At 34.8% G+C, this 27,389-nt stretch overlaps 1 protein-coding gene across 1 annotated transcript in view; it reads left to right on the forward strand.

The window, feature by feature from the left end:
• The window catches only part of PELI1 (pellino E3 ubiquitin protein ligase 1), a 58,730-nt gene extending 33,649 nt beyond the window's left edge, over nucleotides 1–25,081 (forward strand). The window contains exons 2-7 of the mRNA XM_081265060.1: nucleotides 10,978–11,117; nucleotides 13,944–14,073; nucleotides 18,094–18,195; nucleotides 21,690–21,887; nucleotides 21,983–22,171; nucleotides 22,672–25,081. Of these exons, the coding sequence (XP_081121186.1) occupies nucleotides 11,047–11,117; nucleotides 13,944–14,073; nucleotides 18,094–18,195; nucleotides 21,690–21,887; nucleotides 21,983–22,171; nucleotides 22,672–23,238 (1,257 nt within the window). The 5' untranslated portion in view covers nucleotides 10,978–11,046 and the 3' untranslated portion in view covers nucleotides 23,239–25,081. The remainder of the gene's footprint in view (nucleotides 1–10,977; nucleotides 11,118–13,943; nucleotides 14,074–18,093; nucleotides 18,196–21,689; nucleotides 21,888–21,982; nucleotides 22,172–22,671) is intronic.
• The last annotated feature ends 2,308 nt before the right edge of the window (nucleotides 25,082–27,389 follow it).

The following is a 27,389-nucleotide window of genomic DNA, read 5'->3' on the forward strand; positions in this document are numbered from 1 at the left end:
TGTTGGATGCTGACTTTAGAAAATGATAGAATTTCCCACAAATATAGTTTAATCTTGTGTTTTTATTCCAAATAATTGTCAAATTCCACCAGATTTACTGCTTCTGCAGAATTTTCATTTTATGTTTTAATGGTTCATAGGGGAATTTCTAGTCTTGCTTTTTGAGAAGCATATTATCATTTTAGGAATTTTGGGAATCTAAAATGGTTGAATGCAGGCCAAGAACAGAAAAGGACAATAAAAATGTTTGAGTTCTAATTATGCTTTTAAAATAACATCTTTTAAGTATGAATAATTAAGTGATTATATGGGGGAAGGTGGTGAGGCTGTTTCATAACCCCTTCTCCCAATCAGTAATACTGCCCCTGCAGTCTTTTTCTTAGCTATAACTTCTAGGGAGCATGTGAAACTTTCTGTCCCTAAACAGTCTGAACTCATTTCTAATGTTTTTCTTCCTGATAGTACCAAGAATTTACCTCAATGCAATACCCTTCTTTCTCCCTTTGGGTTCCTGATTTTTAAAACAAGTATGCAAAGTCTACCTCATTTACTGAACTTTTTTATTGTGGGTAACTACCAGGAAACAGGATTGACAAATAGGCTGAGCATTGAGGAAGCGACAAAAGTTCAAATAATCTCAAAAAGCTCTAGTCATTGTTGCATAATTGTTATTAGTCTGTGAAGTATACCTTTTTAGAGTTTGTACAGGTATATTTTATAATCTCTCTTCTAAATGGTCCCTAATATAGTCTCTTATTCTTATTTAGGAATTAGCCCATTCATCCTTAACTAGAGTATGAATTAGTGGTAAAACCTAAACTACTTCACCTAGGATCCTTAGTTTCCCTATTTATAAAATGGGGATAAATGATTATAAGAATTTTCAGCTCAATTCACAGGGCTATTATGAGGGTCAAATTAAATAATCTTATGTGAAAGTATTTTGCTAATTAACCTTCGGTACCTGTGAAAAAATAGACCTTAACCCAAAATTGATTCAAATTGACACCCCTCTGACTTATAAGGATTTCCCTGTTTTCCAAAGCCTGCTTTTATTTTTTCTAAGTATGGTCTCTAGGTCCAGAAGATACTTCCTTATCTGCCTATAGTACTGGCCTTTTAACTATTTCTGTTGCCACCTCAGCTCTAGTCCCTTTCCTTCAACCATTTGAGAGAGGTTGTCATAAAACATTTCTTTTTTTTATATAATACAACATTTTAACTGCACAGGAACATTAATAAGTGCCATCAAGGCAAGGTGAAATTCTTCCATTCTCACTCACTGCAACCTCCTTCAAAGCTGTTGCCTTCACCAACAGAAGGCTTAAAATAAATAACCTAATAAGACATCATTGGTATGTTACTAAGTACCTTACTACCTGTTAAGTTTTATGCCAAAAACTAGGGGAAATTCCCCTCTTTGCAACAAATTCTATTACCCCTAATTTAAAATTAGAGCTATGGATTTTACAGTGGAACAGTGAGACATTTTTGATGTCAAGGCCAAGGATGTCCTGAGCCTCTTACAGCACACAAGTCAGGCCCCTCCAATGTCAAAATGTCAGTGATGCCCAGACCTTTAAACCCTAGTTTATAAAGAAATAAATTCAGTCCTTGGCAAATATGTTAACTACTTTTCCATCTGAATGAAAATAAGTTATCTTTGTAGGTGATAGACTCTCAGCATGTCATGAAGCTACTCTTGCTAGGGGAGGCTGGGAGTTTGTGCATTTGGCATCTTGTATCTTGGGAAAGGGAACATGAATCTTACTTCCTTGCCCTGCTATTTTGAGCAAATAAAATAGTAATCTCCAGCTACCATCTCTGACACTATTGTTTCTCCTTTTGTGTAAAAATTACGCTTATTAATTCTGCTGATTGTGAAAGTAGGAAAAATGTGATTGAAGTATCACTCTTACCAAGAAACTACTATACATTTACCTCCATTCAATCATAAGCTGCTTTGGTTTCATAAAGTGGGCTCCCCCCCCCCCCAAATATACCTGAACAGTTCTTTCTGTTTGAGTCATCCTCTTGAAATCAACCACACAGGGACTCTTGGGTAGATGGAAATCTTTCATCAGAGATAGTAAATACAGTCCACTTTTTTTTTTCACCATAAAGCAGCATTATAACATTTCATATTTTAAAAGTTTCCTCTTTTCCATCTAGCATCCCTTTTTGCCTACCCACTTGCCACCAAAATAGAAGTGTTCAAAAGATTGGGTTAACATCTAAATAAGATTGCTTTTGTCCCTTACTTAGTATTTGTTTTAGTTCTTTTTTATTTTTCAGAGCAGGAATTTTGTATTTGTGTTTACTGGCATTGTTAAATTTGATCAATGTCTGCAAAAGCAAAAGACAAAGTAATGTAACTAGTAAAAGAAAACATTATGTTGAGGGAAGATTTATTTCCCAGTTTCCCTTTTTGAGATGAAACTGACAGTTACAGAAAGTTTTCCCTTTAGGAAGACATAGTTTGAAAATAATTATACTTCACCGGCCTTCAGAGAACATATGGCTAGACAGTGATATCTATCAAACAAATAAGATTATTCCTAAGAAATATCTTATGACCAACTTTTCATGTTCTTCCAAACCTACACAGAAAATAACATTATTTCAGAATGTTTATTGAAAAAAAATGTTTTAACTTAGGAAGATTAGTTCCTGCCTTTGAGAGCAACATGCTTAATTTTTAAGGATGAAGCAGAGCTTCAAAGTAATAGATATTATAGAAAACAGCATCATAAGCCAGGTGGTGCACACCTGTAGTCCCAGCTACTCTGAAGATTGAGACAGAAGGATCACAAGTTTGAGGCTAGCTTAGGCAACTTTGTGAGAACCTGTCTCAAAATCAAAAGATCTAGGCATGTAACTAAGTGATAGAATACCCCTGGGTTCAACTACCAGTACCAAAGACAAAGAGGAAAAAGATTTAAAAAAAAAACAAACTTTTTCTCTTAATATTTTTTTCTAGTAGGGTAGAATTAATGATGCTATTGTTTCATGTTCTTTGAGCTAGAACACCTTGGGAAAACAGCTGTATACATGGAGTCTAACCACCAAGAAGTGGGACCAGTAATTGAAGCATTAGAATTTTTTTTGTGTACACACCTATTTCAAGTTGTCAAGTGCATGACTTCAGGAATTCATTTTGAAGAACTACATATCTTAATCAGATTTTTAAATATGGAGAGAATAAATGAGAAAGTGAATGCATAAGCATAAGCTTAGCTTGTATATTGCCAAAATTTCAGGAGCCCACGCTCTAGCTCCTATGCTGTGTTAAAAATTGTAACCCAGCCGGACACTACCCTGTAATCCCAGCATCTCAGAAAGCTGAAACAGGAGGATCACAAGTTCAAAGCCAGCCTCAGCGATGGCGAAGTGCTAAGCAACTCAGTGAGACCCCGTCTCTAAATAAAATACAAAGTAGGGCTGGAGATGTGGCTCAATGGTCAATTGTCCCTGAGTTCAAACCCTGGTTACCCGCCACAAAAAAAAAAAAAAAAAAAAAAAAAATTCTGACCCATTTTGAAAATCATAAGAGTATATCAGCTTCTTTTATGACAATCACCTATCAACATGTGTTAGAAATTCAATGAAGTTTCCAAAAAATAACTTGTCAACATTTTATTTGTAGTTTAGTAATGCCAGATATATATCAATTAATCATATGCCATTTTAAACTTAAGAAAACTGTTTATCTTGGGCTATTTAAGTATATAAATAACCAGTACTACTAAATTGTTTTATTTTAGATTATTAAAGACAAAAATAGAAAATAAGTTTGAGATTGTTTCTGTGGTAGAAACTTCAGTGTCAAAGATAAATTATTTTAAGATCAGCCCTTCTGAGGCACCTAAGCAGAGTAATAAGAATATGTCTGAATGGAAAAACATACTGTTTTTCTTGGCTAATGTGGCCAAGGGCTTTAAAAAGTGTAGACTGAAGGGTATATACTAACCTCTACTTTTATTCTTTTTAGTTTCTCATCTAAGCTGTTTCTTTTACTATAGAGGCAGTAGAACTAAACCTACATAATGTAATGCTATGGATGTTATGTGTAAATTCTTATGTCAGGACCAGATGGTTGCTTATATTTTTTCTAACTTCAAAATTCTCTTCATTTCTACTTTAGTTCCTTCATTTTTAGAGATCAAGAAACAGATGGCATTGTTCAGAGAGAGCTAGAACTAGAATGTAGGCTAATATTTGCTAGCCATTTGATATGACACTTTCATATTTTTGCCATATCCATGCTGATATTATTTAATAATATTTAAATTGACTTCTTTAAATGAATAAACTTTTTTAAACAAACATTTTTGCTACTAAACATAGAAGTTATCACTTCTTTAAATAGAAAGTAACTCTGAGTAAAAATCCAATCAAAACAAGACAATGCTATTAAAATTTAATTTAAATTTAATTAATTAATATTATTAAATTTTTATTTCTTGCTGTTCTTGGTTCAGAAATGTGTCAAGGCAATGTTTTCATGTTTGATGGCAGCATCCTAATTGAAAAGAAAAAGCACAGTTAAGACCTCCAGTTAAGCTTCTGCATTCCTTTTTTAAATGGAATGCTTCTTAGGAAGGAAATAAGAGGATATAAAGACATGTTTATATGCTCAGCTGTGTTGGGATATTTTTTGTCTTTGTTTTCTGGCTTTTGCTGTGCTGGGGATTGAACCCAGTACCTTGCAAGTGATAAGCAAATACTCTACCATTGAGCTACATCCCAGCCTTCAATTATGATTTCATGTATACCAGAAAGAAGGTCTTTTATGAGAAACAAAAATTGTTCTTTGGTTCATTTGAATTAATTTTTTAAACTCTTAAATTTTGGCATTGAAATTTTTAGTTAGCATCAGTTTCATTTTCTAAATAAGGAGTTTGATCAGTGTAGTTCATTTTTGCTTAAGACATTTCCACACAATGCTAACATCTGACAATTATGGTGACATGTATTGATATCTGTTACCTAAATTTTAAACAATCTAATGAGTTAAAATCTTGATCAACAAGACAACAAGAATGAATTTATTTTGGAAGATGAGAGGTTTTTGTTTTTTTGGTTGTGTTGTTGTTGTTTTAGTTCATTTGAACAGAGGAAATGTTTTCCTTAAAATAGTTTTAAATATGCTTCATTTCTTTAAAATAAATCAGTATTTTTGAACTTTCAATAAAGTTAGCATATTTGTCAGATTGCTGGTCTAATAGTGTTATATTGCTTTCAAAGGATTAAAGGTGTCAGAATAGCTAAGCTTTCTCTGATTTGATTTGATCTCATTGAACTAAATATTCTGTTCTTGCCTTCTCTCCAGAAGTGCCACTATTGTAGACTGTCAGTGTACTGTAGAAAAAGACACTTTTTTTTATTCATGAGTTTCCTGTAAAACATATTGGTGGAAGTATAAAAACAGGAGACATTTATGGGCTAGGTAGTAATAAGAGTTTTATTGTGAAACCTTTGTAACAGTGTTTATCAGGAAAACCAGAGAGAGAAACAGATAAAGAAACTCATGGTCCCATTAATCTGTTAATGAACTAGACATGATAGTATTCGAGGATTTGTTTATAGGGATTTTTTTATTTCTCAGAAGTGTTTATCTTTTGTTTTTCATACTTAGGTTAAATTTATATTTTTTAATTAAACTTTTTATTTTGAGATAATTGTAAATTCACATGCAATTGTAAGAAAGAACAGAGATTGTGTATCTTTACCCAGCTTATCTCAGTGGTTATGTCTTTCAGAACTATAGTTCTGCAAGAATATATATATAGCAAAATATCACAGCCAGGATATTCTTCTTAGGTTTGGGGGTTTTGTTTTGTTTTGTTTTGTTTTTGGCAGTGCTGAGAATCAAACTCAGTGTCTTCACTTCTTGCATGTGCTAGGCAAGCACTTTACCACTGAGCTACATCCCCAGCCACAGCCAGGATATTGACATTGATAGAAATGTTTTTTTTGGTTTTGTTTTTATCTCTATCACCACTGTGGCCCATCTATTGATCTTTTGTAACCCAGAACCATTGTCCTTTCTACTCATTTCATGAATGTTATATAAAAGTAATTGTTCATATAATCTTTGGAGTTAGCATTTTTTACTTAACATAATTAAATTTTTATTTCTTGCTGTTCTTGGTTCAGAAATGTTTCAAGGCAATGTTTTCATGTTTGATGGCAACATCCTAATTGAAAAGAAAAAGCACAGTTAAGACCTCTAGTTAACATACCTCAACATTGTAAAAGCAATCTATGCTAAGCCTCAGGCTAGCATCATTCTGAATGGAGAAAAATTGAAGGCATTCCCTCTAAAATCTGGAACAAGACAGGGATGCCCTCTCTCACCACTTCTGTTCAACATAGTTCTCGAAACACTGGCCAGAGCAATTAGACAGACGAAAGAAATTAAAGGCATAAAAATAGGAAAAGAAGAACTTAAATTATCACTATTTGCAGATGACATGATTCTATACCTAGCAGACCCAAAAGGGTCTACAAAGAAACTATTAGAGCTAATAAATGAATTCAGCAAAGTGGCAGGATATAAAATCAACACGCATAAATCAAATGCATTCCTGTATATCAGCGACAAATCCTCTGAAACGGAAATGAGGAAAAACACTCCATTCACAATATCCTCAAAAAAAATAAAATACTTGGGAATCAACCTAACAAAAGAGGTGAAAGACTTATACAATGAAAACTACAGAACCCTAAAGAGAGAAATAGAAGAAGATCTTAGAAGATGGAAAAATATACCCTGTTCATGGATAGGCAGAACTATCATCATCAAAATGGCGATATTACCAAAAGTTCTCTATAGGTTTAATGCAATGCCAATCAATATCCCAACGGCATTTCTTGTAGAAATAGATAAAGCAATCATGAAATTCATATGGAAAAACAAAAGACCCAGAATAGCAAAAACAATGCTAAGCAGGAAGTGTGAATCAGGCGGTATAGCAATACCAGACTTCAAACTATACTACAGAGCAATAGTAACAAAAACAGCATGGTACTGGTACCAAAACAGGCGGGTGGACCAATGGTACAGAATAGAGGACACAGAAACCAATCCACAAAACTACAACTCTCTTATATTTGATAAAGGGGCTAAAAGCATGCAATGGAGGAAGGATAGCATCTTCAACAAATGGTGTTGGGAAAACTGGAAATCCATATGTATCAAAATGAAACTGAATCCCTTTCTCTCGCCATGCACAAAAGTTAACTCAACATGGATCAAGGAGCTTGATATCAAATCAGAGACACAGCGTCTGATAGAAGAAAAAGTTGGCTCCGATCTACATACTGTGGGGTCGGGCCCCAAATTCCTCAATAGGACACCCATAGCACAAGAGTTAATAACTAGAATCAACAAATGGGACTTACTCAAACTAAAAAGTTTTTTCTCAGCAAAAGAAACAATAAGAGAGGTAAATAGGGAGCCTACGTCCTGGGAACAAATCTTTACTCCTCACACTTCAGATAGAGCCCTAATATCCAGAGTATACAAAGAACTCAAAAAATTAGACAATAAGATAACAAATAACCCAATCAACAGATGGGCCAAGGACCTGAACAGACAATTCTCAGAGGAGGACATACTATCAATCAACAAGCACATGAAAAAATGCTCAGCATCGCTAGCAGTCAGAGAAATGCAAATCAAAACCACCCTAAGATACCATCTCACTCCAGTAAGATTGGCAGCCATTAGGAAGTCAAACAACAACAAGTGCTGGCAAGGATGTGGGGAAAAGGGTACACTTGCTCATTGTTGGTGGGACTGCAAATTGGTGCAGCCAATTTGGAAAGCAGTATGGAGATTTCTTGGAAAGCTGGGAATGGAACCGCCATTTGACCCAGCTATTCCCCTTCTTGGTCTATTCCCTAAAGACCTAAAAAGAGCATGCTACAGGGACACTGCTACATCGATGTTCATAGCAGCACAATTCACAATAGCAAGACTGTGGAACCAACCTAGATGCCCTTCAATAGATGAATGGATAAAAAAAATGTGGCATCTATACACAATGTTGAGTATTACTCTGCATTAAAAAATGACAATCATAGAATTTGGAGGGAAATGGATGGCATTAGAGCAGATTATGCTAAGTGAAGCCAGCCAATCCCTAAAAAACAAATGCCAAATGTCTTCTTTGATATAAGGAGAGTAACTAAGAACAGAGTAGGGATGAAGAGCATGAGAAGAAGATTAACATTGAACAGGGATGAGAGGTGGGAGGGAAAGCGAGAGGGAAGGGAAATTGCATGGAAATGGAAGGAGACCCTCATGGTTATACAAAGTTACATACAAGAGGAAGTGAGGGGAAAGGGAAAAATAATACAAGGGGGAGAAATGAATTACAGTAGAGGGGGTAGAGAGAGAAGAGGGGAGGGGAAGGAAGGGGGGATAGTAGAGGATAGGAAAGGCAGCAGAATACAACAGACACTAGTATGGCAATATGTAAATCAATGGAAGTGTAACTGATGTGATTCTGCAATCTGTATACGGGGTAAAAATGGGAGTTCATAACCCACTTGAATCAAAATGTGAAATATGATATGTCAAGAACTATGTAATGTTTTGAACAACCAACAATAAAAAAAAGACCTCCAGTTAAGCTTCTGCATTCCTTTTTTAAATGAGATTCATTCATGTTGTATTTATTAGCAGTTTGTTCCTTTTTGCTGCTGAGTAGTATTCCATGATGTGTATATACTAATTCAATCATTCATTTAGTTAGAACATCTGGATTGTTTCTGTTATAAGGCTATTACAGATAAAGCTGCTATAATTATTTGTCTACGGATTTTTTATGTGTACATAAGTCTTCATTTAAACAGGTTTAACGCTCAGGAGTACAGTATTGTCTTTAATATTACCTACCTTTACATTTGCAACCAAGTGTTGTTTCTACCTTGAAAGGAAAGCTTATTATTTACTGGTATTTTTGCTACCATTTTGTTTGTTTGTTTGTTTGTTTTTTCCCTTATATTCCAAAGATCTTTCCTTTTATCTGTTTCTTTCTATTTTGAAGATTTCCTCTAACCATTCTTTTATGGTCTATTGCTGGCAAATTCTTTTAATTTCCCCATCTGAGAATGTTTTAATAATCCTTCTCTATTTTTTGTTGACTATAGAATTCTCTGTCGACAGTTCGTTCCTTTCAGCACAGGAAAAAATTATTAAACCAGTGTTCTGGCTTCTATGGTTTCCGATAAGAAGTCTGCTGTCTTTCTAATTGTTTTTTTCCAGATAAGATGTTGCTTCTTTTTATGCCTTGAAGATATTTTCTTTGCCTCTGGTTTTCAGAAGTTTAATTATGATACATCTTGGCTTGCATGTCTTTAGGTTTATCCTGTGTGTGGTTTGTTCAGAGCTGTAGTTTTATTTTTCTTTACAACTTTAAATTTTCAGTCATTATTTCTGAAAGTACTATTCCAGCTCTGCTCTTCTCTCTTCTTGAAATTCCAGTGACAAAGTGTTAGATCTTTTGCTGTAGTCCCATAAACCCATGAGGCTCTGCCCATGCCCCCACACACACCATTTTCTGTCTTGTTCAGATTGAGTAATTCCTATTATTCTCTTTTATTTTGGTTAATATATTTTCTAGTTCCAACATTTCCAGTTGCTTCTTTGTATCTTCTTTCTTTGCTGAAACTTCCTTCCCTGCCCCACTTGCCCCAAATGTGTTTTGTAACTACTGAAACATTTTTATCATGATTGCTTTTAACTCTGTCAGATAATTCTTCCATTACTATCATCTCAGTTTGGGTATCTACTGGTTATCTTTTGCATTGTTTTAAATCTTTACAATCTTGATATGATGAGTAATCTTCTTTTAAAACTTGGGGCATTTTTCATATTATATTCTAAGGCTCTGGATATCATCTAAACCTTCTGTTTCCCTGGCTTTTCCTGACACTGTTCTGACAGATTAATAGGGGTGTTTTATCTAATATTACTGCCTGGTTTATATGAAAGTTGAAATTCTCTGCTCTACCTCCATTGACACATGAGGACGGTCCTTGTTATTACTGGGTCATAGTGGAAATCCAAGTTCCCTATGTAGTACCTACTGATAATGCTGAGGTAAGTGTAAGATGTACCTGGCCATTGGAGTGAAAGGCCTGTCTTCCTACTTGACCTACTCTAATGCTACCTCTGTGGAGCATTGGACCTCCTCCTTATGGTACCCAAAATGGAAGTCAAGTCTCCCTATTCAACTCTTGGTGGTGTAGTAGGAGGAGTATGTAGTATTTTCTGTAGGCTTTGATTGTAGTAGAACAATTATTATTGTCCAAAGTTTTGTTTTGGTAGGTTGCCCCTTTCTTGTTCCTTTAACTAGAAAGCAAGCTTTTGTTGTGCCTTTTCCTCCTCTGATATGTATTAGTTGACATATCTGGATTCTGGCTTCTGTAGCTCCATGTCTGGAATGTATTAGTAAAAAAAGAAAACTGAGAGAACTCACTCTCAGGTTGATTCTTGGATTCTCGGGTTTCTACCTGTTCTGCCTCTTTCCATTTTTCATGTTTCTTTTTTTTTCCTTTCTTCTTCCTCCCTTTCTTCTTCTCCTTTCCTCCTTTTTCTCTCTTTCTCTTTCTTCCTTAATGGGGAATCAAGCCCAGGACCTTGCTTATGCTAGGCAAGTACTCTACCACTGAGCTATATCCCCAATCATTTCATGTCATCTTGCATTTCACATATGATGTCCAGAGTTTTTAGTTGTACTTTGTAGAAATAATAGAGGAAAGTACACTTCTATCTTCTGTAAATAGAAGGCCCAAATTTAAATTTGGATCCATTTGTATCAAATGTTGTAAGCAGAAAGTGTCACATACTGTATCAGATGATGACTTCATACTACTGTTCTCAAAAAGACTGTTAGAAATTAATATCTTTATTTAGACTGAAATTCATGGTTCACGTTATTAATGAAAACTTTTCCCCTCTAGGAGATAATGCAAAAGGTGTCCCAAGGCTCCTGACCAGTAAACAAAGATTTGAGAAAGACAGCCAAGCTCATGTTTTCTCCTGATCAAGAAAATCATCCTTCCAAAGCACCAGTAAAATATGGTGAACTCATTGTCTTAGGGTAAGCATTCTACATCTGATGAGATATAAAATTGAATAATATATAGTAATTTTAGCCTCTAGGTTAAAAGTACTTTTTTTTAGAATTTATATCTTACTAGCTTCTAAAGAGAAATTTAAAGTTATGGGGTAATGTTACCAATTAAGAAACTTACAATGCTTACATTTATGCCATTTTTGTAAGTGCTTAAATGATTCATAAACTTTATCTTACCCGTACCCTCAAAGAAGACAGTTTTCCTCCTCTGTCTCATCTTTTTGAAAATTTTACTTCAGCCATCTTTACCAAAAATTTTCTTCCTCTTTTCCTGCTTTAGGACATTTCATGTAAATGAGTGTTTATTTATTGTTTTGTCCCCAGAGGTAGTTGACGCTTTGTGCTTAAGGTCTGCTTTGTGCTCTGTATTGTTGAAAGAAGTTAGGAAGACCCTGAAGGCCAGTACCTAGCTTACTTGTTTTCTTCAATAGTAATCTCATTAATATAATTCCCAGAAAAACAGCCTATGGATTGAAGAATAGATTATTCCATTATTTCAATTTATTAAATATAAACGTGCCATAACTGTCAAAGTGGGGACATAATATTAATCTGTTAATATTGTGTTAATATTAATTCTAGAGATTCCAGAAACTAAAAATTGAAAAATTTCCTTCCCACCTACTGTTTCTCTTCTTTTGCCTAAACAGCAGCTCTAGATACTGTTGTAAATTTGAGAGTCAGAATGGTATAAGTTCTTGTTCAAGTAAGAACGTGTTGTTTCAGATGAGAAAGAGACACAGGGGAGATCCGTAGAGTTGTTGATCTTGACAGGGAATCTAGATTCCAGTACGTATTCCAACACTGTTAACTTTGTGACCTTGGGCAAGTCAACTGTTCTAGACCTTTGTTTTTCCTCCCCTATAAAATGACAGTGTGATAAGATAGATCTAAGACCTTTTGAGACATAAAAATTTTTCCTATCAAAAACCAAATTTAAAAGATCATAAACTTAATATGGTAACTTCAATATTAGAAATTCAAGTCACATTGCTTTTAGTACTATTAATGACAAACAGCTTTTAACTACCAAAAAAAACCCAACAACTAAGTATTTTAGTGGGAAATTTGAGAATATTTGAAAAATAAGGGTTAAAATTTAGTGAGTGGTTTTAAACTGCCTCTCAGCCTAGTAGTTTCTAGTAGTAGTGGTCATTTCTGTATCTGGTACTTGGTGTCTTAAAATGCAAATAATGCTTCTTCCCAATTCTAGAAGAAGTGAAATTGGACAAGGTGTTCATTTCCTGCTGTTAATTTCTCTTAGAAAAGATCTTTGAATTCAGGAACACAATATGAGGACAGAGAGTATAGAACACAGAAGAGGAATGAGCCATGCAACTTAAGGACAGTAGTGAGGGTAAATAAGATGCCTACAGTGGAACTTGTGGCAACCCATAGCCTAGAATAGTAAATTTAACATATTAGCCAAGGGACTCTGCTTTGTACTGTAACAAGGCTAGCAAGAAATAGTTAGGACTTTCTCCCAGTACAAAATGTTTATTTATTATTTTTTTTATAAAGAATCAGTTTGGTTTCTGTATATGACAGTTACTGGGTAAATTACTTCTCAACTTTGAAATATGATTCTTCTCAACCATAATTGCAGGCCATTTTACAATCACTTTCTCCTCCAACTCCAGATCTGTCCCTATTCCCTGCCTCATTTCTGCCCAGATTGACCAACTACATATAGGAAATTATCAAACCAAAGATTTTATCAGAATAGAAAAGCAGTGAATGAAGATATTAGCTGTTTATACATTAGTGAAGCAGTGAAGAATGACAAAAAAGCATAACAAACATACCCAGATTCAAGCTTTGGCTTTGCCATTGTCATGTGGCCTTCAGAAAATAATTCCTGAGTTTATTTCCTAGCCTGCAAAAATGGGGACAGTAGGGCCAGTCTTGCAGACTTTATTAAGTACCTACCATAGAGTGAATACCCAAGTGTTTCTGTTTGGATTTTTTTAAAAGCTTGTTTCCAGTTGTTTCAGTCCTTACTTAACTTGCTTATTTTCTAGGCATATATTTTTTATGAAAACATGGTTATAAGGCCTGAAAAACAAAAAGTATGTTTACTAGCTAGCAGACATCTTACACATACACACCATGTTGGCAGAGCTTGTCTATGTGTGTGTATGTATTCAGGTAGCCAAAACTTAATGAAGAAATCTAAATAGTTCTTATTTTAAAAGTTCAAGTAGGTGCTGGGGTTATGGCTCAGAGGTAGAACACTTGCCTAGCACGTGTGAGGCACTGGGTTTGATTCTCAGCACCACATAAAAGTAAATAAAGATATTGTGTCCATCTACAAGTAAAAATATTTTTTAAAAGAAAGTTCAGCTATTTAAAGTATTTGGTTCACAATTAAGGGAGAGTCTATTTTAAACAAAACATGTTATACTTTTAAATGTATTAGCACATGCAAAAACAATTTAAAAAATAGAAAAAAAATACAGTGAGTCATAAGGAATCTGTTAGGCCATTAATCAGCTCTTTATTATATTCACTAAAAGAGGGACAAAAATATGTAGACAACACAAAGCTATGCATAATACAAAATGTATTTCTCTGAGACTTGGGATATAGCCAAAGAGATTCTTACTTTGTTTCATACCCAGACAACTGGTGTGGAGATTAGCAGTTGCCAAAAAGAATTTGAGATTGTTATAATATGCTAATAGATAATTAATTGGGAATTGATTCTACAAGGTAAAGTAAAACATTTGTTTTATAATTGTGTGATTCTTAAAAGAGCTCACTTAATCTCTTTTATTTTTTCCACAACAGGTATAATGGATCTCTCCCAAATGGTGATAGAGGAAGGAGGAAAAGTAGGTTTGCTTTGTTTAAAAGACCTAAGGCAAATGGGGTAAAGCCCAGCACTGTGCATATTGCATGTACTCCTCAGGCAGCAAAGGTAAACAAATAAAAATAAAAGCTATGTAAACTGGGTAATTGAAAAACTTTTGTGTGTTTCTTATATTCTCTAGCATTCCCTTTGCATTCTGTTTCATAAATTTTGTTTGGATTGAAGAACTGCTATCAGAAGGGAAATTCGGCTTTTTATTCTTTTAAAATGACACACCATGTTCTGTGGATAGAAATTACAAGGAAACATTCCCTTTTCTTATTAAAAGATGTGGATGTATGGCCAGGACTTTTTATCTGGTAGTGTTTAGAATTGTGTGACTGTCCACCCTGATAAAGAGGGCATTCCTGTTACTCAGGGACATCCCCTGGGCTGGTGGAAGGAGTATGGTGTCTAGTATGTATAATAAGATATCAGATGGACAAGGTAGTGTTTAAACTTAATGATTATCTAAGATTCTGTGGATTTTTTGTTTTTGTCTTGTTTGGGGTATCAGGGATTGAACTCAGGGTACTTAACCACTTAGCCACATCCCAAGCCCTTTTTATTTTTTGAAACAGGGTCTCACTAAGTTGCTAAGGACCTTGCTAAGTATCTGAGGCTGGCCCTGAACTTGAAATCCACCTGCCTTAGCCTCCTGAGTCTTTAGCATTATAAATATGTGCCACTGCACCTGGCTTATTTTTATTTTTGGTTCATGACTGTCATAGCTTTTATTAAAGTACCCTGTACATAGAGGACCTCAGTAATTATTAGCTTGAATCAAAGCTATAGAAATAAATATTCAGCTGTAATTTCTCACCCTCCTGTCCTAATCAATGCTTCTAGCCCCTTTTCCTTTCCATACCAAAATCTCCAGAAGCTAGACCACCATTTCAGGACACTTGTGCTTTTCCTAGAATAATAGACAAGTAGAGATTTGAACTTTACATTTCCTTGTGAATTCCTCTATTTCCAGTTGATACTGTGATAAACAAATAAGAAAAATTACAGATTTGTTTGACTTCAGAAAGTACCTATATCTTTAAATAAGAAGCTTATCCAGTTTGGAGTGACTTCAGAAAATACCTAGATCTTTAAATAAAAAGCCTATCCAGTTTGGAGTGCAAAAAACAATCCTCAAGCCTTTGCTCTAGGCCTTCTTTATACTAATCAAGAGCCAATGAGTATAGAAAAGGGAGAGTGTCTTTAAGTGATAATTTTTGCTCCTTTGCAGAAAAGGTCTGTGCTGAGCAGTGGTATACGTGAATAGCTTGTGGATCCCAATCTGAGGAGCTTTTTGTGATGTTTCTAGTAAGCTCCTGGCATTTGGGGTGTGCCAGTTCTTCATTGTACAGGACCGTCCACATATTATAGGACATTTAATATTCTTGATCCCCCACCCATCAAGTATTATTTGAGCCCTCAAATCATTGTGACAGCCAAAAAATACACATTTTCAGATGCTTCTTAGCTAATACCACCTCTGATTGAGAACCACTCTGAGGGAAAATGCTTGTAACTCCAAACTCTGAAATATTGGTTTTTTTTACTCTGTAATGCCACTTAGGTTTTTGTTTGTTTGTTGTGGTACTAGGGACTAAACCCAAGGGTGTTCTTCCACTGAGCTATATCCCCAACCTTTTTTTAAGTTTTGAGACAGACACTTGCTAAGTAGCTGAGGCTGGCCTCCAACTTCAGATCTGCCTGTCGGCCTCCAGAGCTACTGGGCTTAAAGTGCTGCACCACTGTACCCAGCATGCCCCTCATGTTTTTGTTGACTCCTTTTTATCTTTACAGGGAATCAAACAAATTTTTCTTTTTAAATTTTAAAGGCCAATAGGGCATTATGTAAAATTGTGGATGTGTAACCGATGTGACTCTGCAATCTGCATTTGGGGTAAAATTGGGAGTTCATAACCCACTTCAGTCTAATGTATGAAGTATGATATGTCAAGAGCTTTGTAACGTTGTGAACAACCAATAAAAAAATAAAAATTAAAATTAAAAAAAAAAATTTTAAAGGAATATGTTAGTGAGGTCATGAAGAAAAATTATTTAGTCTGGCAGTCATCTGGAATGAGTGGTTAAAACCTTGCCTTCCAGCCCCGTGAGACTCAAACTTGACATAGTTCTTATCCCTAATATAAGGGCCATGTGCCCGCCCAAGCCAGCAGACCAGAGCTTGTCTTTGTGATTGGGGTAACGGAGAGTTGGGCTCATCCGAGTGGGGAGCCTGGGCTATGCTCTGGCCTGATTTTGCAGGCAAGTGGGACAGGTGATTGCTAAAGTCTCCACGTGTCACGTGTTGGGGTGGGTAGCCCGTATTTCCATAGCGATGTGAAGTAGCACAGAGTCCAGGACGAATGCTGTACTCCCCACAGGGCCATGAGTGGTGCTGTGGGGCATGCAGCAGAGGGTGAGATGGTCCCAGAGGCCAGCAGTGACTCACTTGCATGCAGGTGCTGTGATGTGTGCTTTCGAGGCAGTTGTGAAATTGGTCTGACTCTTGGTGTACTCTTGTAAATTCAGAGAGCTTGTCCGACTTTATAGTTTCCTTTTTTTTTTTTTAACCTCTTGTTTCAGAGTGTCTATTTTGAATTAAAATTTGTTACACCACTGCAAAAAAAAAAAAAAAAATAGGTTCAGTAGTTAAAAAAAAAAAAAACTAAAGATTTTAGTCTCAAAGCACACAAAAGACAGCATTTTTAAATACTGAGCAATTATTTGAAAAGTCAGTTGCTTAATGCTGGATTTAAGTATAGATTGTAAAGCATGTGAAAAAAATTATACAATTTTCATGAAACATAAATGTGTAGCAAAAAATATATTAACAACCTGCATGTAAGTGATCTACACTGCATTCTTGAGGTTGTATACCTCTGAGGAGAAGGGAAAAATAGGGAGGGACATATGGGCAGGCTCAGTTATATCTGTAGAGTTAATTTTTTAAAAAAAAATATATCAGAAACGAAAACATTGTTAGACTGATAAAGCTGGGTAGATAGAACTCAGATATTTATTCTCCTTCAGTATTGAAAATTAATTATCTTAATCTAAAATTATTATTTTAAAGCTTAATCTGATACAGATTAGCTAAAAATTGAAACCAGCTAAAATTTTATAATGCCAAACTTCTAATTAAGAAACATTTTTCAGGCTGAGGTTGTGGCTCAGTAGTAAAATGCTTGCCTAACACATGTGAGGTTCTGGGTTTGATCCTCAGCACCACATAAAAATAAATAAATGAATAAAATAAAGTTATGTGTCCATATATAACAAAATATTTTTTTAAAAATCAGTTTTCATTTAGCTCCTTTGCTGTGTATAATCATTCTCTTGTGTCTTTGTATCTTATTTTCCTCTTACTCAACCTGTTTCCACTTCCTTTATGCAATGACTAGGTTTTTCCCCCTCTGATATTATCTTTAGCTCATATACATAAAAAGGGCCTGAAAACAAAACTGAAGAGTTCTTTTTAGCAATGTTTTTAGTTTGGGATAAGTCAGAAGTACAGTCATAAGCTTTAATATCTATTGCCTTTGCTAATATTTAATCATTCTACAAATTTTTCTATATCTAGCCCAACATATATATATGGCAAACATTTATCATCTGTATAAGTCATCAAATGATTAGAAAACCAGCTAACCCTGCAGATTGGTTAACTGTACGACTCTTTAAAGGACTTTAAAAATAAGTTTCTTCTTATAAGAATTATTTTCTTCTCCTGTACTGAGAATCAATTTTAGCTTCTATATGGCATTTGGTTTTGATTACTTTATAATTTAAAATACTTTACAAGGGAGATAGATCTTAGAGTTTTTGTTTTTAAAATATGTGGTTTTACTCTGTAACTACTTGAAAATATTCTTCTATACCCTCTCAATCTAAGGATACTATTGTCATAGCTGAGATTATGCAAGAGTTATTAACCTGGGCCTTAAATTTCAGGGGGGAGATACATAAGTGGATCATATATGTGAAAAATAGTTTTACCTTTATTTTATTGGAAAGATTTTTCAATTGACTTGATTGATTTTCTGATTTGCTTTATCTAATATTTGTTATTAACTTTTTTATTCACAGGCAATAAGCAACAAGGACCAGCATAGCATATCATACACTCTATCTCGGGCCCAGACAGTGGTGGTTGAATATACTCATGATAGCAACACTGATATGTTTCAGGTATTATAACATGAAATTTTTTTTTCTTAAAAAAAATAATAGTTAAAAATCTATTGTTGGAGGTTGAGATACATATGGCTTAGTGATAGAATGTGCACTTAGCATGCATAAGGCCCTAGGTTCAATCCCCAGCACCAAAGGAAAAAATATATTGTCAGTAACTTCTGCTGCAGTCAAATTAAGAATTACAATTTTTAATAATGTAGCTCATTAAAATATGTATTGATTTCTGAGCCTTATAAAAGTCATTATGCCATGGTTAAGAGATGGCCTCAATAATCAGAATCCCTGATAAACTTTACTTAGCCCTCCGTGTCATCCTTTGTAAAGTGCAGGTAATAGAATCCTCCTCATGGCAGGCTTAAATGAGTTGTGCATGTAAAGTGCTCAGAGCTCTGCTAGCTACTTAGTAAACTCTTAGTAAATGTTAGCTATTAATATCTAAAAAAAGAAACTCAAAAATACTCTGCATGCATTTATGCCCTTTTTTTTTTTTCCCCACTACCTCCCACCTTCCTCCCTAGGCAACAAAAAGTACAGGCAATTTCTAACTATTCATATCAAATATGTGATGTCAAACTTGTTATTACTGGTGCACCTTCATTTTTGTACCAATCCAATGCTGATATTTTTATAAACTGATAGTTTACAGAACTGCTAAATCCAAAGATGTAAACAGAAGTCTTAATATCCCCTCCCTTAATACTGGTTTTGCTAAAGAAACTTCAGTAGGACATAAATGTTTCATGATAAATTTTGCTATTATTATTATTGTCCCAGTTATTTTTCCACTGTTTTTTAATTGTACAAGAGTAAATAAAGATGAAAAGTCCCAGAGACAACATTTAAGTTTAACCAATAGCAAAATATTTCTTTGAGGTTGGTTTCTCCCTTTAGCCCTTAAATAAGATGCAACACTTTTTTTAGACTAGTGTCTCTGTGGTTAATTTAGAATGTATTTTTTTGTTTCCTTGTTTTTACCAAAAGTAAGTAAATAATGTCCTTAGTGACATAAAGGTTTGGTTCCCAGCAAAAACCTAACACAAAGCTTTAGGATGATTTTCCACATTTTATTTCACCACCAAACAATTAAAATGAACTTGTTTAGCTTTTTTTAAATCAAGGTGCTTCTTAGACACTTGATCACAGAATTTTAACTGCAGAAAGTACATTATGTTTATTTGCTCATCCCTTTATCATATGTAATCAATTTCTCCTTTATCATAAAGTAGAGAGTTTTTCCTGGTATAATAATAAACTGATTTTGGCCTTTCTACAGGTATTATTCCCATGGAAAATACAAACATTTTACATCAGAAAACCTGAGATAAATCAGAAATATCCTGTTAAATTAGGCAGTCTTCCAGGAACTGGTTTTATAAACATTTTAGATTATCTGCTTTCTAAACTGAACAAGAACATTTATATTTCAATCCATCAGACATTCAAACTCCAACTCAGTTTCCTGCCCAGTTGCTATACTGTTGTCTAAATGTGAATGAAGTGCAGATTTCTGATAGGGTGGCAGAAGGATGGAGAAAAGACTTCACAGCAGTGCCTATTCATTTGGACCTTCTTGTCAGGTCAAGTAGGATCCTTGCCGGTAACCAGGAAAAAGGCATTCTGGCCAAAGAGATGGCAGAAAAATTCTATGCAGTGTGGCAGGAAATTGATAAACAAGCTACTTATTGCTACAATATATACTTGTATACACAAGTAATAGGAAATTGGGCTGAATTGACAAAAGAGAAGGAAATCTTTAGTAAGTTTCTAACTTATCATAAATAAAAAGTTTGGATAGGCTGTAAGGAACCATTTTCATGGTCATGAAGAAGAGTGACATGAGAAATCTGTAGTTTCAAAGCTAATCGTAGCAATTAAAGGAAGAACTACTGGAGTTTAATATAAAATATTTTGGCATCTGATCGTATAGTTTTTCTCTTTATAAATATTTAAGCTTTCTTCCTTCTTACTTGGCAATACCAGTATTGCTTTGAAGTCTTCAGTCTTCTCCAAGGCCCAGATCAAATGTCAACTTTCTAGAATAGTCCAGTGGCTCTTCCCAAACAAATAAATGATGCTTTTGCTTGATCCAAATATTAATCCCCAGTCTACTCTTTGGCATACATCTTTTGCCTCTAAAAGAGCCTTTTTATTTTTGGAGATATTTTTAGTTTCATAGGTCTGTGGTCGTTTTCTTGAGATATCATTAGCTTAAAAATAAGCAAAAGGAACATCTAACATTTGTTAACCAACCAACTTTTCCCTAAAATTATTCAAACTAAATGTAAAAACTGTACTTGTTGATAGGAAAAAAACACTAAAGAGTTTTATCTAAAAGTATGCTGATATGAGGAACTTTTTTTTCCATTTTTTTATTGGTACACCATAATTCTTAATGATTGGGTTTGTTGTTGCTGATATGAGGAACTCTTGAGGCTCAACTATGCAAAGAATGACTTTTAAGAGTCTTTTCAGTATTCACATTCTTCAATTTAATGATACTACTTTTTAACAAATATTAACAAACTGATAATTTCTAAATGTTTAAAACCTTATAACTCTTGTCACTTTTGTCACCTATTCCAGTGATTTGTTATCTTCTTTTCAACTTTAGAAATGGAATTAATTTATTTATTGCTTAGTAGTTTTGAAGATTTCTCTTATTCTCTAACACCTCACTCATCCAGAATTCTTATCTTGGAACCTTCTCTTCAGAAATATGAGCAAGAACCAGCAAGAAAATCTAAAAGACATCTAGGCAATATAAAGTAAATGCCACAGAGTCTCACTGAAATTCCTTTTTTTGTGCTTCTTAGAGAATCCCTTAGGCTCTAAGAATCTTTTGCAATGCTGTTCTTTAAAGTTGGTTATTTGATTTCTCAACCCATATCAAAATAAGAAAAGCTGGTTAGAGGGGAAAAAAATATCACTTAAATCAAGAAATGACAGCTGATAACTTAGTAAAAAAGGAAGTGGGAAAATCTGTAAAGTGTACAAAAGACCTCAAAACAAGGCCACTCAAACCTTTAATGTAATTATCTTATAGTACCTGAAGACATCTTTGGATTGCAGCATTCTGTAAATGGTAGTCAGTGGTGTAATGTTCTGGATACATCATACAGGATTTGTTTAAATATTCAATATATCCTGTTAAACAAGGGAGAGTAATATATGGTAGATGTATTTCCACCCAAAAAGGTTATAGTCTGCAACCATCTAGAAATATCAGTTATCCTGAATTCTTCATACTCTGAGGGTTTTATAAATTCTGTCTTAAGTTCCCACTTTATTCAGTATTGCAAATGATTACTACACTATAGAGAGTCTGAAAGATTAGTTTTCAAGGGTATAGATGCCCCCAAAGTTAAGTATGCTAAGTTTGAGTTAGAAATTTTAGTCTTAATTTTTTCACCTTAACATTTCACTTTTCTTGAGTAGATTTTTCCACTGTGTTCTTCAAATAAGTTTATAGATATTTCTTTTTCCCTTAGATTGGTCGGTCGACTGAAAGTCCTATTGATTTTGTTGTAACTGACACAGTTCCTGGAAGTCAAAGTAATTCTGATACACAGTCAGTTCAAAGCACTATATCAAGATTTGCCTGTAGAATCATATGTGAGCGGAATCCCCCCTTTACAGCACGGATTTATGCTGCAGGATTTGATTCATCAAAAAACATTTTTCTTGGGGTAAAAAGCTTTTTTCCTAAATGATGCATTCTTTTATACCAGCTTCTATTTCCAAATTAAAAATAAATGTAAGGTCACTACTATTATTTCTATAGGAAAAGGCTGCCAAATGGAAGACATCCGATGGGCAGATGGATGGCTTAACCACTAATGGTGTTCTTGTGATGCATCCACGTAATGGGTTCACAGAAGACTCCAAGCCTGGAATATGGAGAGAAATATCGGTGTGTGGGAATGTATTCAGCCTGCGTGAAACCAGATCAGCTCAACAGAGAGGAAAAATGGTAAATACTGAATTCTAGTTTCTTATTTAGCCACCATCAGTACATAGGATAAGTTGGACTGAACACGTTATGTATATTCAAAAAAAAAAATCTTAAATCTATCACTGATAAAGAGAACTGAGTCTGAGTGTCAAATACACTACCAGATTCTATACTAGAAGATAATATCTCGTTGTTTCAATTAGGAAAATATATAATGTCTGTCATGTCAATAGATTTTAAAACTCAAGCTTTCCTCAATGAAACAGCACTGTAACCTTTCTTTGGTCTAAATATCTTTTGACCATTTTTACCTAATTGGAAATATTAGGCTTCTTGTTTAGCTAGATGTTTTAATCGTAAGTTGTCCTCGAGAATAAAGAGATGTTACTGTTCAGTATTTTATCCTTAGTTTTCAAACTTACATCTTTCATGACTTTCCCTTAAGACTAAATTTTTTATGTAAAAATCCAAAACATAGTAGTGAATACACTTTTTTATTTTTATTTTTTAATCTCTAGGTGGAAATTGAAACTAATCAGTTACAAGATGGCTCATTGATTGACCTCTGTGGTGCAACATTGCTGTGGCGTACTGCAGAAGGCCTTTCCCACACTCCCACCGTGAAGCATTTAGAAGCTTTAAGACAGGAAATCAACGCAGCACGACCTCAGTGCCCTGTAGGGTTCAACACATTAGCATTTCCTAGTATGAAGAGGAAAGATGTTGTAGATGAAAAACAACCATGGGTATATCTAAACTGCGGCCATGTACATGGCTATCATAACTGGGGAAACAAAGAAGAACGTGACGGAAAAGATCGTGAATGTCCTATGTGTAGATCTGTCGGTCCCTATGTCCCTCTGTGGCTTGGATGTGAAGCTGGATTTTATGTGGACGCTGGCCCTCCAACACATGCATTTAGCCCTTGTGGGCATGTGTGTTCAGAGAAGACAACAGCCTATTGGTCCCAGATCCCGCTTCCTCATGGTACTCACACTTTTCACGCAGCCTGTCCCTTTTGTGCACATCAGTTGGCTGGTGAACAAGGCTACATCAGACTCATTTTCCAAGGACCTCTAGACTAACAGACAGTTGTCCTCCAGGACTACATTATAAATTTATAAGCTAAGTGATTTGGGTTTTGCAACCTGTTGTTCACGTCACAGTTTCTCTGCTCTGATCATTTGCATTAAGATGAAGAATTTTTTAAAAAATTTATAACAAATAGTAGCAATTTCTGAGCAAAATCGGGGAAACTCAAGCAAAGGAATTTTTGAAAGTACCAGACTTCTGAATTACAATCTTTGAAAATATATTTTAAGGAGAAAAAGACATAGTCTAATTTGATGCCTTCGTTTTAGTGTTTTTGAATCACCCATCCTCAGTGTCGAGAAATTGTTTTGTATAACTGAGGGTACTGCTGGTTCAAACTATGTTAGTTTACAGTTTGTTGCAAACATTGTAAAATACAGCAACATGTATATTAACTTTTCTATTTATCTTTATTTTAGAAAATATCTTAGAACGTTCTTGATAGTGTAGCATGGTAATGATGGTGTCACACCGTGTGTGTGAATGGTAGTTTAGTGAGCACAAATCTCAAGGATTTGCAAACTTAGGAAGAAGAACAAGAGAGCCTCTCTCCCACTCCCATCTAAATATGTGATTTGGTAAATTAGAATACTTTATAAAATCAGGTTCACATTAATTACCATTGTCTAAGAAGTGTTTGTTTTTAACCACATTGAAGATAATCAGGAAAGATTTTTTTTTCCTTAATGTTTCTCTCAAGTGTAGTACTACAACAAAAACTTAATGCTAAGAAACATTTTATATGCTCCTTTGAATATGCAATTTAATCTAGATTATCTATTTTTCTCCCATGATAATTAACCTGTTTTTAGTATCAGCAACATTTGGCAAGTTTATTTTTTGGATATAAACTGTGGTTCATCTGTTCAGTGTTTCTAGAAAAAAAAATCATTCCCATGAGAAAAAATATAAATTAACAAGAAAGGAGAGTGACTTGATTTGCTTTTAGAAAAAGAAATGCTTAGTTAATTCTGTATTTGGCTTTATCTGGGCATTAGAAAATTTAGAGATAGAGGGTTAAAGAATGATGATAGTGCCCTCCACTTTTAACCTAGCAGACCAGCCTTAACTGTGGACTTGAATCCTAATAAGAGTTGCCACAGTGTGACTCAAATAAATGTTTGGTTGGCAGATGCTCACCAGTGACAGCAGAGTTGAGGGATACATTTGCAAGGTCTGTTTATTCTCTTTAACTTCAGTAAGTCCTTTGCTTTCAGAAGTAAGAAAAAGTTTCTTCTCCTTTGCCCTAATCTTTTTTCTAAATGTGCCACAAGAAAAGTATAGATAGTTGTACTACATCAAACCCTTTTTGACACTTGTAGAAATCAATACATTTTCAGATTTTGACAGAATAGTTTTTTAGTCATTTGATTTGTTTTCCTTTAATTTGAAAAGTTGTATGATACTTAATTGACTAGCAGGTTTTTATATGTGGTAGCATAGCTTTAATTTATCCTATTACATTGCTATTATATTTTAGGGGGGTTAAAAAAGCAAAACTTGTCACTTAGAAGCCATGAACTATTTTATTTTACTTCGACTGTCAAAATTCCTTGTTTTTAAAAATGATCATTGAGTTCACTCAGGAAATGCATGTCAGGAAACTTGTATTATAAGTTTATTAGTTGTGATGTATCAGTAACTATTGTTACCCCTTTTTCAAAGAAACATAATGATTCTGAATTTTCTAGATTGTCACATGCTTTGTGACTAATGCAAGGAAATCAAGTCCTGTATTGTATTTGTTCTAGTCCTTTCTATTCAGGCTATATATTGTAGCTTAATTTTTATTTGCAATTAATTTATTCAAACTAAGTAAATACTTTCCAAAATAGATATTTGAATTTGTGTCTTGCCTTTTTGCATAGTGGAGAATGGAAACCGTAGTCGAGACTGGACAGATCTGCCCAACACTTTAAAATATTCATTTGAAATAGACAAGGAAGTTACATTTACTGTAACACTTTTAAAGTCTCTGGTTCTCTTTGGAAATCTTCTCTTAATAATAGAGGGACTTGATAGTGGTTTAATAATAAAGACCTTTTCTAAGTCAAGTCCTGCTAGAGAGTTGGTTCTACGCAGGTTGCATACAGGGTTATTTAAAATAGTGCCTCAGTAACTATAAAAGTTTTATCTTCTTCCCAAAGTGCCTGAATTTCCTCCTAGCATCTGGGAATAACATGGTTCATTTTATATCAAATTTAAACTTTAAAAACTCAAGCAATGTAAATCATTAGGTGTTTGCTGTTTAGCATTTTGAGTAATAGTTCTGTCATTTTTCCAGTACCTAATAGAACACTTTTATTTATTCATTCAGCTGTATTAAAGAAATGTCAGTATTCTGGCCAAAGAGGAGAAAAGGCTGTATTTAGGTCTCTTAAATGCATTCTTGAGAAAGATAATCCTAGCCGGTCCTGGTGGCACACACTTGTAATCGCAGTGGCTCAGGAGGCTGAGTTAGGAGGATCTCCAAGTTCAAAGTCAAACTCAACAATCTAGTAAGGCTCTTGACTCCCTCTCTCAAGATAAAAAGGGCTGGAAATACGGCTCAGTGGTTAAATGCAACTGGGTTGAATCCCTGGGGCTTAACTTTTATGAAAGCAATTTTGCATTTAAAAGTTCATCAGTTTATACAGATGTTCAGTTTCCCTAATCTAAAATGCTACAGTCTAGAGGTAAAACATCATGAAGGGCAGATATTGAGAAACAGGAGTCTGTCTTTGCTCAGAGTATTATCCCTGTAGCAAATCAGATCAGCAAAACTCTACCTAACTAAACTAAGATCTTAACACCCCCGCTTTGAGAGTTACTCTTATATAAGTATACTGTAATGCCTTGACCTCAAATTTTCATCTACTCATTTTTATAGCAGATACTGAAAAGCTAGTCTGCACCAAATTCTGTTCTAAACATTAGGTAATAATAAGAAGTAAAAGAACCCTTCCACCTTGGGATTTGTAATCAGGTGATAAAGATAGAAATGAGCAAGAAAAAAATTAAAAATGTAACATGATAGTGAACTATGCTGAAGAGGAAAAGCAGAAAAGGAAAATAAATAAGTTATGTACTGGTGGGGAGGGATAGTGTTTTGTAATATGTAGGAGGTCCAGGGAACCTTCCCTTACTGGGAAGGTAGTAGTTGACTAAAGATTTGAAGAAGCTGAAGAGTAGGGCTACTTAGGAGAGCATTTAGGCAGAAGAAACAGCCATCACAAGGGCCCTGGAATGGAAACTTTTCTGAAATATTTCTATAATAGCAAAGAAGCCAGTGTGGCTAAAGTGGTATGAAAAGGGGAAGAGCAGTAGATAAAGACGAAGTAAAATGAGAGGTTAAAGGTAGAGGGAATTGGGATGGATCTAGATCATGAGGCACCACCTGAGAATGTAGCTTTTATTCTGAGTAAGATGGGAGCCAGTAGAGGGTCTAGGGCATGAGAATGAGAGTGACATGATCTAAAACAGTGAAGGGGATAGGCAGTAATTCTGGAGAGAAATACACAGTGGCTTGGATCAAGGCGGTGACCTTAGAAATAGTTTGAGAAGTGATCAAATTCTAGATGTTTTTGCAGGTAGAACCAATGGCATTTGCTGGAAGATCAGGTATGGTGTGTGAAGGAATCAAAAGAACAATGGCTCAGGGCTGGGGGTGTAGCTCAGTGACATAGTCCAAGGCCCTGGATTCAGTCCTCAGCACCAATACAAAATAAAGGGGAAAAAAAATGCTTAGCTCAATCAGCCTGAGCAACTGGAAGGATGGCATCAACAGTTTTTTGAGGGGAAGGGTCCTCTGGCAGTGGATTCAGGAAGTAATCGGACATTTGATTGAGCCTCTTATTAGAAAAGATTTTTGCCAAAGCTGGAATGCCTTTACTTTCCTTAACTGCTATCCAAGTTCTCAGTATACTAAAGATCATTATGATGAGTGTTCTCTATATATATCATGCTAGCCCAGTATATCTCATGCTAGCTTAGAAATAAACCAACAAAACATATTCCTCGTGATTAATAGTGGACTTCCTCTCATAGAAGTAGGAGAGTTGGGACAGCACTCGTGTTTCTGTCTTCGCTTTGGCTGCCCTCTAAGGAAATATGTTCTGTTTTCAGCTGCAGTCAGTAACTTCCTTTTGCTAAAGTCTTCTGATAG

Source organism: Spermophilus citellus, assembly GCF_964194105.1.
Source record: "Spermophilus citellus genome assembly, chromosome: 13".
NCBI classification, from domain to species: Eukaryota; Metazoa; Chordata; class Mammalia; order Rodentia; family Sciuridae; genus Spermophilus; species Spermophilus citellus.